Source organism: Lepisosteus platostomus, chromosome 16 (assembly GCF_059453375.1).
Source record: "Lepisosteus platostomus isolate fLepPlt1 chromosome 16, fLepPlt1.hap1, whole genome shotgun sequence".
In the NCBI taxonomy this organism is placed as follows: Eukaryota; Metazoa; Chordata; class Actinopteri; order Semionotiformes; family Lepisosteidae; genus Lepisosteus; species Lepisosteus platostomus.
The window spans coordinates 22,080,997-22,094,777 of record NC_142626.1 but is presented as its reverse complement, the minus strand read 5'-3'; the positions used below and the strand labels follow the sequence as shown (position 1 = coordinate 22,094,777).

At 38.9% G+C, this 13,781-nt stretch overlaps 1 protein-coding gene across 3 annotated transcripts; it reads left to right on the top strand.

Moving 5' to 3' along the window:
* Window positions 1-495: 495 nt before the first annotated feature.
* On the top strand, window positions 496-13,470 carry LOC148647046 (uncharacterized). 3 transcript variants are annotated; one of them, XM_088608695.1, is made up of 9 exons: window positions 496-553; window positions 3,079-3,210; window positions 4,620-4,733; window positions 6,459-6,572; window positions 7,291-7,404; window positions 7,640-7,767; window positions 8,686-8,995; window positions 9,381-9,461; window positions 12,695-13,240. In XM_088608695.1, the coding sequence occupies exons 2-6, from the start codon at window positions 3,152-3,154 to the stop codon at window positions 7,650-7,652; spliced, it is 414 nt and encodes a 137-aa protein (XP_088464821.1). In that variant the 5' UTR covers window positions 496-553; window positions 3,079-3,151; the 3' UTR covers window positions 7,653-7,767; window positions 8,686-8,995; window positions 9,381-9,461; window positions 12,695-13,240. The 3 variants fall into 3 exon arrangements, with proteins under 3 accessions (XP_088464821.1, XP_088464820.1, XP_088464818.1); XM_088608694.1 differs by lacking the exons at window positions 7,640-7,767; window positions 8,686-8,995; window positions 9,381-9,461 and adding an exon at window positions 13,351-13,470 and having other exon boundaries at window positions 12,695-12,868; XM_088608692.1 differs by lacking the exons at window positions 7,640-7,767; window positions 8,686-8,995; window positions 9,381-9,461.
* Window positions 13,471-13,781: the final 311 nt, after the last annotated feature.

The window sequence follows — 13,781 nt, the reverse complement described above, 5'->3', positions numbered from 1 at the left end:
TAAGTAGTTACTGATCAGGTTTCAACAATAGGATCAATATACTGTAGTCATTCACTCCATGATTAAAATATAAAGTGACAAACTACATAGCTAAGGCAATATAAAACCACAATGAGTTACGCTGAACAGACTTCTGACTTTTTGCTTAAATCTGAGATTTCAATTTTAAAATTGTCATTAATTTCAGAGTTGTAGTAAATGTTTTTTTCTTTCCCTGGTTGTGGACCACAGTGCCAGATGGAGACCCTTGTGAATGATGCTTGACTGGAACTTGTCAGTGGTGCACAGAAGAAGAGATTTCCATTTTCAGACCTGTCATAGTCCATTCATTTTGTTTTGATCTGGCTACACCGTTCTGATCACCAACATGCCGACAGAAGAGAAAAAAGTAGAACAGGATGCGATTACCTTGGCTAACAAATCAAGCTACTGATTGTATCCAGCTTCCTTTCATTTTTGTTCTTTATAATCTTCATATGATTTCCTTGTGCAGTTGTTGTCTGGTGTCGAAGGAGTCAAAGACCAAGAGTTGTTGCTCAATTTGTTACAGTAGGTGAGTAATTCTGGTTGAAAATTGTTCCATTCATAAAGATTTAAGTTAAGGTCCTGGTTATAGAATAGAAACAGAACAGAGAATGATGTGTTTTAACAAAAAGACTGGAAATAGCACAGTTTAAATAATATGTCAAGTAATGTATTTTAACAGGTGCATCAGGTTATTAAATGTGGTCATCAATCTTATTACTTTTAATATTAAATACTGTTAAACAGTTATCTAAACTATTTAAATAATACAATTGGATAAATTACTCTTTTGGCATTAATAGGTCACTTCAAATTTAAAAATGAAGACATTAATTTCAGACTGTTTGAAGAATTTACATGTAAAGCAGTTATCTGACAGTTACAGTGCTTTTCAAATTAATACTTCTCTGCTTTCCAAAAATGAAGACACTTGAGAAAGTAGTTCTTCTGCAATCTGAAAAGAAAGGTTATAAAAGGAATCTACATACAGTATAAAATTCCTGTTACATTCCTGTTCATCTAGTTTCTCGAGAGTTTCTGTATGCGCTGTTCACTTGCTTTTGAATCCAGCCTACAGACATTGACTGCTGCACATTTACTAGTAAGTTCAGTGGCATTACCTATTCCTTCTGGATAGCTGTTGCCTTCTTAGTAGCTTGTCAAATCATTCCCTGCTATTTCAAGCAATCCGGAAACTGGCCTCCATCTCTCGCACAAAAATCTAATAACGATATCCTTCAACAAGCATTCCTCCATCCATAGTTCACTAGTGTTAGAATTCAAATTTGTTTTCTCAGCTTTTCTCTGTGTTTTTTCCTGTATTATTATTTTGGGTGGTTTGTAGTTCTACTTTTAAGCCAAATCTTACAATGATTGAACATTCAACAAAAACTTTTCAAAACTTTTAATTCTTTGGTACTATAATTCTATACAAAACAATGTCTATAACAAACATTCAGGAGGGATGACATCAGCCATGTTCAATATGTCACGATTGAGTTAGAGCAGCAGTGATTATTTCTGATCTCATATTTTAAATGTATAAAGTGTATAAAGTGTATGCTCAAGCCGTTTCTCCTCCAAGCTAACTCCACCTTTGCAATGAGATTTTGTGCCAAAATGGATTATATCCATGGTTAAGACAATACATGCTGTATATGGAAGCAGCATACAGTACTTGCCATTGGTCTGAAGATTCCTAATGTTTAAGTGATAAAACTTCTATTTATTTGTAAATATATTATTGTGTTTGTGTCTCTGTTTTATTGTTTTGGTAAGTGTGCGGGGTAGCATAAGAGGAAGTAAGAACAATGACTAAGATCAAAGGTATCTGATAAAGGAGACCTACAGAACCTGAAAAGTCAATAATCTGGGATAACGTACAGTGGGTATCCTGACCGAGGTTTTAAAGATAAGAAAAAAAAGGAAAGAAAAAAGCATTAATTTACCCTTTAAGCATTATTTGATTCAAGGAGACAGAACTGTTGAATGCTGTCTTTTTTGTTTTTTTATAAATTTCGCTCAGACTCATGACTATGATCGTTTTTTTTTAACTCCTGACTAATCTGTTCAGAAAAATCAAAGCAGCTTTCCTTTGGAAAGGTGGACTCAGGGTTTATTGTTGCACTCAGCAGACGAGCTTCCCAGCTGCATGGAAGTGATTCTAGCCTACTTGCCCAGGCGAGTTGAGCCAAATCATGCAATGACTGAATACTCTTTTAACACATGTAATTCCCAGGTGTCATTATTCCTCATGAACTATGACTTTTAGTACCATTTATGGTCTTCTGTTTAAGTATAAAGGTTTGGAATAAAATATCTAGTTTAAAAACATGTATATGCATCTTTTTAGCTTCATAAATTGGGACATCCAAGGAAGGGTGTGAATAGATTTGCAAAACACTGTAGATCAGGACCATCAATGGATCTCAGATTAATTGTTTACATGCATACAATCAGAGGCTCCTGACTTTTAAGATGGCATGCTGTTTCCAGTTCTGAGTAAATGTAAAGACTTCAGTCTGGATTACAGTTCATACAGTTTGGAAATCTATTGCCATTTCAAGTGCTTATTAGAATATTATAGAATATTAACAATAATGCTGCTGTATGGTAGTTTCCTATTCACCTAGTAGTCACAGTTTGTGATTTTTACTGTGCACACATCAGTCAGTTGCACTATGTTTTTAATTACTAGCTTTCTAAATCTACTTATTTTAGATGTGTGTGAGAGTGTATCAGTGTTGTAGTGCAGTACAGTCTGTGAGAGTGTGTCAGTTTGTTAATGTGCAGTACAGTGCGTGAGAGTGTGTCAGTGCTGTTAATGTGCAGTACAGTCTGTGAATGTGGCAGTGTTGTTATTGTGCAGTACAGTGTGTGTGAGAGTGTCAGTGTCAGTATTAATGTGCAGTACAGTGTGTGAAAGTGTGTCACTTTTGTTAATGTGCAGCTCAGTGTGTGAGAGTGTGTCAGTGTTGTTAAAGTGCAGTGCAGTGTGTGAGAGTGCATCATTGTTAATGTGAGAGTTTTTCACTCTCTGTTGTGTGTTGGCAGGTTGTGCTGGTCTGGATCAGATCTCTGTCCTTGAGTCCCTCTGCTGATCCTCAGGAGGGGAGCAGCTTCTGAAATGTATCTCTCTGGGAGGTATGAGGATGAAAATGAAGTCATGGGACCTGAAATTGAGAGGTAGGGTTTGAGGAACTGACTCTGTCAGTGTTTTTCTGGTTTAGTAGCTGTGGGGGTGTGACTGGGTAAAAAAACACACTCCTCTACTATGTCATAAAGAGCGTGTGGAATGCTGTTTATACTGTAATCAAATAGAGTTTAACACATGGACTCTGTGTGATATTGTGTTCAATGGACAAGACAAAACAAGGGATACACCTTGGTGATACACACCACTGATATTGTAGATGTACTGTAGGTAAGCACATAACACTGCCATTGCATAAAACAATATAATTTAATTCTTCTAGGCCATGTGGGGAAACAAAAAAGCAAACAGAGTGTTTGGTTACAAAGTTAAAAATAAAGAACTCATTAATGAATGTTCTGGTAAAATTGCATAACACACACCAGTGAGGCTGCATTCATAATTCTTTACATTTTTAGTTATAGTTTGGTCAATGCGTATAATTTTTTGGTTACAGGCACAGATTAGGTAATTATGGTACAAGCCTGTGTTCAAAGGAATGTTTAATACTGACATGTGAAAAGACCTTTCTGTTCTCATAAGAGTGATTAAGAGAAGTCTGATTCAAGTTCACAGACACTGGCACAGTCAACCCAGTGAACTGAATCAGTATCAGTAGTAATGCACAAACTGAGAGACATGAGTAGAAACTACACAGAATCAATTAGCTATTACAGATCAATTAGCTTCTATTTACAAAACGTAGTATAGGCTGAATGGCCTTCTCTAATGACTGTAGATGACAGAAAATCTGGAACACTTTTTGCACCTGTTGGATTGGAAAATTTTTAGATTAAGGCTGTTTTGAAGACCAAGCTAAACACAAACTATGCTTTGTGTATATTGTGTATTTGTTTGCACAAACTATACTTGAAGTGGACCAGAGAAATATTTTAATAGTCACCTTAACTGAATACATGATCTGACCAATGGAAGGTCCAGTAAGAGATGGAGAAGATCCCAGGTAAAATACATTGTTGATTTATTATTTAGACTTACACCATTAGCAACAACGTGATCGATGTGAGTGACTTCAGCTGAACATTTCTGACTCTCCAGTAGAAAAGCGACTCCAGGAACTGGAGCTGCTCCAATGTGGAAACCAGCAGGAACACCCTGGAGTTCAGGCTCATGTTCACACACTTTTATTGTGTTCTGTCCCCTGCAGGCTCTTTCCTTTAGACCATGAAGAGGGAAAGGGGTCACGAGGGCTGGAGTTGAAGGGGGAGAACAACTCTAATACCAGCACACTCACCCCTGAACATTACATAAGCAGCAATAGAGACACCTAAAATCTCAACAAGAGTGTTTCTGAAGAGACACACATAGCTGCTGTACTTCAGCCCAGTGTGCAGATGTGGAGAGAGGAGGTTAATAAAAAAAACTGTCTTGCTGTTCACAGGGTCAAGCTGGTGAGATCAGGGTCACCAGCAGCCAGCTGTGAGTCTGTGAAGAGTGAGGAGCCAATGTCCCCCCTAAGAGAGTTTGGAGATGAAGTCTTTCCTATTTACACCAGGTGAGGTCACTGTTGTCCTTTGGGTGTATCTGTCATATGTGAACTGGATCATTTCTCCCTTTCTTTATCTTTTAGTTTTGTCAAAAGTGTAAGAAGAATACATATGCCAGATCTATAACATTTTGTGTACATAGATCTACAGCTAGGATGTATTTTCGCATGACTAAGGGATGAAAGAGTGTCTATCCACTGCAGACATAATCGCAGATGCACACAGGGGGAGAAACAGAGATCTGCAATTGATCACAGGAATAACAAGTGGCAGAACATAGAACTTGGATTTCTCAAAACGTTTGTGTCTTGGAATTTGTCTCACACCATGAATGACAGAGGTAGAGAACTGGTGTACCAGCTCCTAGTGGTGTGTCCATGATGAGTGACCTTTCAACAGATCAACCACTAGACCTTGGAACAGGAGCTCCTCTAGGACACTCAGTACTTTTACACAACAATAAGAACCTGGTTTTATTGAGCTGACTTTCCTGAAAGCTGTATTGGTAGCAGATTGATGACAATGTGATGATGATGGTGGTGCTAGTAGCTTAGCTGTAATGATTACTGTTAATAAGGGTGTGTATGTCTCACTGATATTGTAATTATTGGTTTACAAAGTCCAGCCCTCACAGTGGAAACTAGTCACTGAGTCCTGTAGGCATGTGGTGTCACATCCAACAGGGTGATGTGCAGTAGGACATGTCTAGATATTAGCAAGGCCAGGGGAAGATTTGATATCTCTACTGTAAAGAATAATATAACTTACTTCTAGACTTTATGGTAAGGTTATATAATAAAAAGAAAGGGACTTTTTAAAGGACATTAAAATGTTTTAAAATTGTGTTCAATATTTGTCACAATTTTGTCATTGTGTACAATGCTTGGGTTACAAACACAGAGTGCTGTTCCACAATTAGTCCAGAGAAGAGGAACCAGATACAACCCTCGGCTCAAAGGAATGTCTAACACTGAGTTTAGAACTGAACTTTTGAGAGTCTAGTCTTCTGAGAGTTACTAAGGGGAGACTGATTCAAGACTATTGAATCCAAAAGACAGTGGCACAGTCAAGCCAGTGAGCTGAATCACTATACAAAACATTAAAAACAATAGTTGAAACAAGGAAGAGCATTTCAGACTGATAACAGGAGACTTTTCTTTACATAAAGGGTTGGCGGAGTGTGAAATAAGAAAACTAGCCACATGGGTGATACTGATACCCTTGGTTCACTTAGCAACTAACTACCTCCCTGGAATTGTGGGCCAAATTAACTCCCCTGGTGCTTAGAATTTAGATATAGGACACCTGGAACACTACTTGAACCTGCTGGATTTTCTAAATCACAATCAGGTTTTGTTGAATTCCTGCTGCTTTTTCAAGATTTATACCTTAAGTGAGGCATGAAGGATGTAATTACATAACTGAATATACAATCTGATGTGTGAAGGTCAAGAACAGGAAAATATTAGAAGATCTCAGGTAATATACATTAATGATTTATTACTATACCTACAACATCACCAGCAACATGATCAATGTGTGACTTCGGGAAAGAGGCTGTGAGGGCTGGAGGTGAAATGGAAGAACAGCCCCAATACCAGCATAGCCAAACCTGAACATTACATAAGCAGAAATAGAGAGACACCTAAAATCTCAACACTTCACTGCACTTCAGCTCTGTGTCTAGATGTGGATAGAGGAAGTTAATGAAAAAACTGTCATGCTGTTCACAGGGTGAAGCCGGTGACACCAGCATCACCAACAGCCAGCTGTGGGTCTGTGAAGAATGAAGAGTCAACATCTCCAGCAAAAGAGTTTGGAAATGATGACTTTCCTACTTACTCAAAGTGAGATCATTTTTGTCCTTTGAGTGTATCTGTTAGCTGGTCATGAGATAAAATTGTGTGAACTGGATCATTTCTCCCTTTCTAACTCTTTTAATTGTGTCAAAAGTGTATGAAGAATAAAGACGTAAGATCTTCAACATATTATGTATAAAAATGTACAGCAAGGATATATTATCCCATGCCTAAGGGATGAAAGAGTGTTTGTTCACTGCAGACATGATCACTGACACACACAGGTGCTGAGGAACAGTGAGCTGTAGTTGTACCAACATAGTAAGAGATGAGAAGATCCCAGATAAAAAACACTCTTTCCTTCAGGTCATGGTCAGAGCCCTGAGAGATGGAGAGCCAGCCTTATCCCATGCAGAATGGGAAAATTCCAGTGACAGGATCTGCTGTCTTATCAACAATTCACAACATTCAAAAGTAGATGCAGCTGCTTATGTTCACATCCTCTGTGTCACAAAAGCTATTCATGTTGCAAAAGGCTATAATTTCTAACACTTGTTTTCCACTGACTGCCATCATATCTCAAGAACTTGGTCAAGTGTATTCTGTTCCCTATCTGTTTCAGTCCCTTCTTTTTTTTTGATGAGCTCCCTGTTCATAACTTTATCTCATTATTGTTAGTGTGCGCATCTTATGTGATTTCAAGGTTAGGTGTTTGGTCTTTGTTCTTCAGTCTTTTCTTCTCACCTGTGTCTGTGCCTGTTCACAGGTGCAAGTTGGTGAGATCAAGGTTACCAGCACCCAGCGTTGTGTCAATGAAGAATGAGTGGTCAATCGATCACTCATTGCAGTCCAGAGGTGGAGCCGTTGTCACTGACCCCAGGTGAGGTCACTTTTGCCATTAGAGTGTTTCTGTCAGCTGGTCTTGAGAAATGATTGTGTGAACTGGGTCAGCTTTCCCTTTCTTAATTTCTTTAAATAATAAAGACTTGTGTAAAAAAGCTGAAAAAATCTATAGCTTTAGTCAATTAGGGACACACATGGTCACTGCACCTAAGCCCAGTGTACAGATGTGGAGAGAGGAAGTTAATGAAAAACTGTGCTGGTGCTCTTCACAGGGTCGGAGGTTAAAGGTCGAAGGTTAAAAACGAAGGTTATCGGAACCCATCCATGCATCTCTGAAGAATGAGAGGTCAAAGACTCTACTAATAGAGTTCACTGATGAAGCCACTGACACTGACCCCAGGTGAGGACACTGTTGTCAATTAAGTTTATTTGTCAGCTGGTCATGAAATAAAAAATGTGTGAATTGGATGATCATTGAGCTGGACTCCCTGTAAGCTGTATGGGTAGCAAATTGCCGACAATGTGATGATGATGGTGGTGCTGGCAGTTGTAATGATTATTGTTAATAGGCGTGTATCCATCACTCCATAGCATAATTATTGGTTACAAATTCCAGACCCTAGTCTGTGATTCCTGTAGTCATGTAAGTTCAAAGTCAACAAGGTGAAGTGCAGAAGAACTGCTTCTGTCCTTCAGTGTCCTGCACACTCAGCACACAGGACCCTGTCCAAGTAGTGCCAGTGCAGGACGAAGAAGGTGAACCACCTGGAATATCTCAGTGTCTCTTCTGGTGGACAATGCATGCAGTAGAAGGAGACATCTAATCATCTGAGTTTCAAGTCAGAGGATGAAGGTCTTGTTTTGTCAAGGTGCGACCAGGCTGGCGTGCAGTGGTTTCTCCACAATAAAACATCACACACAGGTGTCTCCCATTGCCAACATGTTGTCCAGGTCATGTGGAGACCAGAAAATGGTGACAGGAGCAGGACAGTTATGTCAGCAGCTTTATCTGTGAAAGAGCAGCACTGTTGAGGATCAGCTTTATATTAATCACTTCAGACTGGACAGATATGAGTCTGAATCTCTGTTTTTTTTTAATTTTAGAGAAGCAAACATGCACCTGTCATTTCAAAACAAACATTCTCAATAAAGAAAATATGCGACACAACAAAATACCAATATATTCACACAACTAAGACAGTTGTCTGGGTGTTTATTCTCCTTTACTGATCTCTGTTTGTGGCTGTGTGACTGTACCTTTTTTTTTGTTAAGGAGCAGTGTAGTCAGGATATCTAAAAGTATTGTCTTTGCTCACAGTTTTGCTGGGCCTGGAGAAGTGTGCTGTGATTTCTGCACTGAAAAGAAGCTCAAAGCTGTGAAACACTGTGTGACCTGCACTTCCTCCTACTGTGAGATACATGCCCGACAGCACTACATAGTCCCAGTGCTGCAGAGACACAGACTGGTGGACATAAGTGAAGACCAGGAGCCCAGACTGTGTCAGCAGCACCACAGAGCTCTGGAGCTGTTCTGTAAGACTGACCAGACTCTTATCTGTAGTCTGTGTTCAGTGCAGGAACACAGGGGCCATGACACCATCTTTATGGCTGAACCAGCACTGACACAGGTAAGAGACTTCATTTACTCAACTGCTAGCTGATATCAGACCTGTACTAAATATTGACACTCTTTACACCAGCTGATTAACAGTGAAACTCTAGAGATCTGGAGAGACCATTGTGACTGAATTAATACACACATTACTGAGGGAAACTGGATGTCTGTGTGCTGTTTTATTTGACATGCAAAGTTGAAAAAAGTAGAGATCACAACTCAGTATTTCAGTACAGACAGATTGAGGGATGGTCTCTCATTCGTACTGTATAACTGTTGTCACTATGAATGTTGTCACTGAGTTTCTATGAAATCTTCAGATCTCTTGATTCCTTTGTACTCTGCCAATTTTACCTCTTCCTGAAGTCTCACCTCTCTCTCTGCTCTCTGTGTCCAAGATGTGAGGAGAGCTGTCACTGAACTGACAGAGGAACTTCAGGATTTCTGCACAGCAGAATTGCAGGAGACTGACTAAACAGGTTAGTATGTGAGAGTAAGTGTCTGTTTCTTTGGATTGTCCTTCTCCAGACAGGCACACATACTGTCTCACACATTGAGTTAGAGCAGGAAAGAGCAGGTCAGTGTGTGTGAGAGTGTGAAGGATTTTAATTTACTGTAACCAACAGAAATTGGAATAATTGTGAATTTACTTTGATGATTGTTAGTTATCAAACATAATATGTTTGATATTATGTCTCACACATAGGTTATAAATATACAGTATACAATTTATTGATACAATAACGAAATATGTGTAACAAACCAACAAGAATAAAAGAATATATCTGTGGATCGATCTGCTGTGATACACATTGTTGATCATTTACTCAGGGATTAAAAACAATAAATTACTACTAAATTAAAATATATACACTAATGTATTATTGTCTACCTTGTAGGTTATATCAGTCTCCTATATCATATATCGGATATCATATATATATACAGTATATCTCATATATAAGATGATTTGTTTGATCCCAGATCCACTACAACTCAGCAAACACCTCAGTTGCTTTCTTGCTTTCAATGAATGTTGACACTAGATGCTGACCACTGTCTCAATCTATTCTTACACACTTCAACAGCCATACCAATACTATACAATGTACTATTCAGTAATTATACACAAAATAAAACACCTGAGTGAATTTATTTGATCATTTACTTTGTGTTTCCCAGACACGACTGCATTACGCGTTACTCACAATTTTCCATATAAAAGCACAAGAAGATACGCAGATACATGTGTATGAAAACAGAATGAAACAGAGTAACATGGTGTCCTGTGGTGACTGTGTTATGAATACTCTACGTTTATAACCCACAGGAGGAGTTCATCACACAAATTGTTCTTTACTTGTCTAAAGTAACTTAACTTAGTTACAGAAGGCAACTTTCAGAAACTTTTTTTTTCTATGGAACTTATGGGAGATTCTTACATAAAGCTGAACCTTACACAACACAGGGAAAGCTAGACCTTGTATCAGGTCTACTCATAGTTTTCTTTGTTCAGGACTAAAAAGTTCAGTTCTTTCAGAGGCTCCCAATGCAACACATTTCTTTTAATTGTCACTTGCTAGAGGTTGTGACAAAGGGATAAATTGATCCATAAATTGGTTCATTAAAACGTTTAAAACCTAAGGTGACTGTGACAGATTCCCCTTAGATGGTAGCTGAGCGCCTGCACACATTAACTGGAGACTGGATTTTGACTGGATATTTTGTATTCTAACCCTAATTCAGTCCCTAACTCTTTGTCTTCTTTAACTTTTTTGTATCTTACAAATGAGTAGCAGTGGAAAGAGACCTCAACTTGATTATTTTCATTTTGGCCTGTCAGCCTACCCTGTCTTCTTTTTTAACCTGTTTTCTTTATTTACTCCAGGAGTTACTTTCTCCCAAATAGCTCACTCCCTGATGAGACCAAACTGAGGCACCGGTTTCTGCAGTACACTAATACATAAATAAATCGTAATCATAATTAATCAGGTTAATTTTCACAACTTACAAGTTATCAATATTTTCTAAAACAAACTGAGAAAAAGGAACAGACAAAAAGTCTTTTTTCACTTTCATTAGTAAAGCCTTTCTGATGTACCCAGGGTGCCTTCCTTGTATTTCCTGTATTTCCTGTATTGGTGCTGTGCTGTTCACCTTGTTCTGTACTGTACATGGATTTCTGCTGGAATTCCTGTTGAAACTGCTACAGATTTGAGAGCATTTTCATCACCACATCTAGCTCCTCTTAGTTTTTCCAGTTTGTTCATCTCTGCCTCCACAGCTGCTTCCAAGTCACTCACATCACAAACACTAAGGTAACCACTTTATTAAAGTAAGTACTGCTGCGCAATGAATAGGACCCCATTCAAATCAAATAAAACAGGATATAACAGTAAAACTTCCTTATTTTAAAGGAACAGGTAACAAAGCACCTCACAACGAAGAAGGCTCCACAGCCGAAACGTTGTGTTCCCTTTCTTTTCTTTTCAGGATGGAATAAACCCATTACCTGTTCCTTTGCAGCCTACGTATGCTGACGGAGCTACCTACTTGAACTACTTTCTTATTTTAATTCTCAATATGCACATAATGGAAGTTCCACAAATGAAATCTCAGAGAAGATAGAGCTTCCATTTTTTAATTCATTTCTAATGGCAGGTGGCTAAGTAAATAGTCTCCCACCTACAGTAATTCAAGGAAATTGACTTTGGGTTACATTTGGGGGAGGGGATCCATATTAATGAAATTGTTGTTAGCACAACATGATTAGTGTAGGAAGTCAATTAACATTTAATACTGTACCAACTTGTCAACATCTTGAACTAATTCAACTCAGATTTTTCTCATGCAAGATAACCCCTCTGTGTAAACTCATGAGAGGGTGGGTCTATGAAGCTGTAAGAGTGCAAGACTTAAAATTAATCAGCAGCTATATCACTCTGCAACTAACAAGTGGCAACCCACTTAAGCCAAGCAGGTGTGAGCCTGGCCAGTACCTGGATAGGAGACCTCCTGGAAAAGTTAAGGAAGAAGTTTCTGGAAGAGGTGTTAGTGGAACAAGTAGGGAGCACTCACCCTGCAGTCTGTGTGGGTCATAATGTCCCAGTATACTGAATGGGACACTATATTGTAAAAAGGCACCGTCCTTCAAATGAGACATAAAACCAAGGTCTCGACTTTACATGGTCATTAAGAATCCTAGGACATTTATCGAAAAGAGTAGGGGTGTTAACCTTGGTGTTCTGGCCAAATTTCGCCTTGGCCTTTACCACTCATGACCTCCTAAGAATCCCAATCTATTTATTGGCTTCATTCACTCTGTTCTCCTCCCCACTGATAGCTGATGTGTGGTGAGTGTACTGACGCACTATGGCTGCTGTCACATCATCCAGGTGGGTTCTACACATTGGTGTTGTTTGAGGAGTACATTAACTTTAAATTGCTCAGTGTTCAGAGTGTACAGGAAAGCAGTGATATTTACTGTAAATGTAAGGATTATTATCCTTATTATTATAAACTACTGAGACACTGACTGAAGACACCTGGGTCCATCTGTTTTGATTGTTTCTCATTATTGCAAACCTATACACCTCAGTATCAAAGGGCACAGGTGACTCTATAAGAGAGCGATCATCATATTACACTGTCAGGATTTCTCCTGAAGTCTCACAGCAAACTGTACCTTTATCATGTGTTCTGTCTGTTTTAGGGTGGATGCAGACACTGAAAGACAAACACAAGGAAGTCTTGAAGAGGAAGTTGTGTCTGAGGGAATTGCTAAGCCAGGAGAGCAGACCCTCCTTGATAACATCTACTGTATACACATGCATGGATAACTGAAAGCAACTGTGCTGAGGTCAATCATGGACATGAGGCCAGGCAGGTAGAGACAATCTCCAAAATCACAAAATCAGAAATCCGCTCCATCAAGTGCAGCGATATTTTCAAGCCACTGCCAGGACAGAGCAAACCCATCAGGACTGTACTGATGAAGGGAGTCACTGGCATCAGTAAAACATTCTCTGTGAAGAAATTTATCCTCGACTGGGCTACTGGAAAAGACAACCGGGACTTTGACTTTATATTTTTTCTTCCATTCTGTGAAATTAACTTTATCCAAGCAGAAATGAGTTTACAGGAACTAATTCAATGTTTCTATCCAGAAATAAAATCCCTTGATAAGATTTTGGATTACTGCAAAATCCTTTTCATCTTTGATGGTGTGGATGAAAGCAGACATTCTTTTAACTTTGAAACAAACCAGATCTGGTCTGATCTGAAAATGTCGACATTGTTAGATATGTTGTTAACAAACCTCATCAAGGGAAACTTTCCCATTAACACTTCCATCTGGATCACTTCCAGGTCAGCTGCAGCAGGTTTGATCCCTCCAGAGCTCATCAGCACGGTGACAGAGGTCCAAGGGTTTGATGACCAGCAGAAGGAAGAGTATATCAGAAAGAAGTGTAAGACCAGAACTCTAGCAAACAGAATTATTTCACATATAAAGACACTGAGGAGTCTTTACATGTTGTGCTATATTCCTGTTTTGTGCTGGATTGTAGTTAGTGTTCTGGAGCACACATTGGAAGAGAACAGTGAGGAGAGTCCAAAGACATTGACAGGTCTCTATACAAACTTTCTGCTTGTGTTACTGACAGCAAAGGAAGGGAAAGAGAAGAAAGAAAATATCCTCATATCAAATCAAGAAGCAATTCTGAAGCTGGGAAACCTGGCGTTTGAAAGTCTGGAGAAAAACAGACATCACTGTGTTCCATGAAAAAGATCTGAGAGAA

Bases quoted from the DNA above. Each gene is read 5' to 3' on its own strand.
- LOC148647046 (XM_088608694.1), top strand. From the start codon at position 3,152: ATGTATCTCTCTGGGAGGTATGAGGATGAAAATGAAGTCATGGGACCT. The intron at 6,573-7,290 runs GTGAGATCATTT...GCCTGTTCACAG, and splicing joins GACTTTCCTACTTACTCAAA to GTGCAAGTTGGTGAGATCAA. The intron at 7,405-12,694 runs GTGAGGTCACTT...TGTCTGTTTTAG, and splicing joins GCCGTTGTCACTGACCCCAG to GGTGGATGCAGACACTGAAA.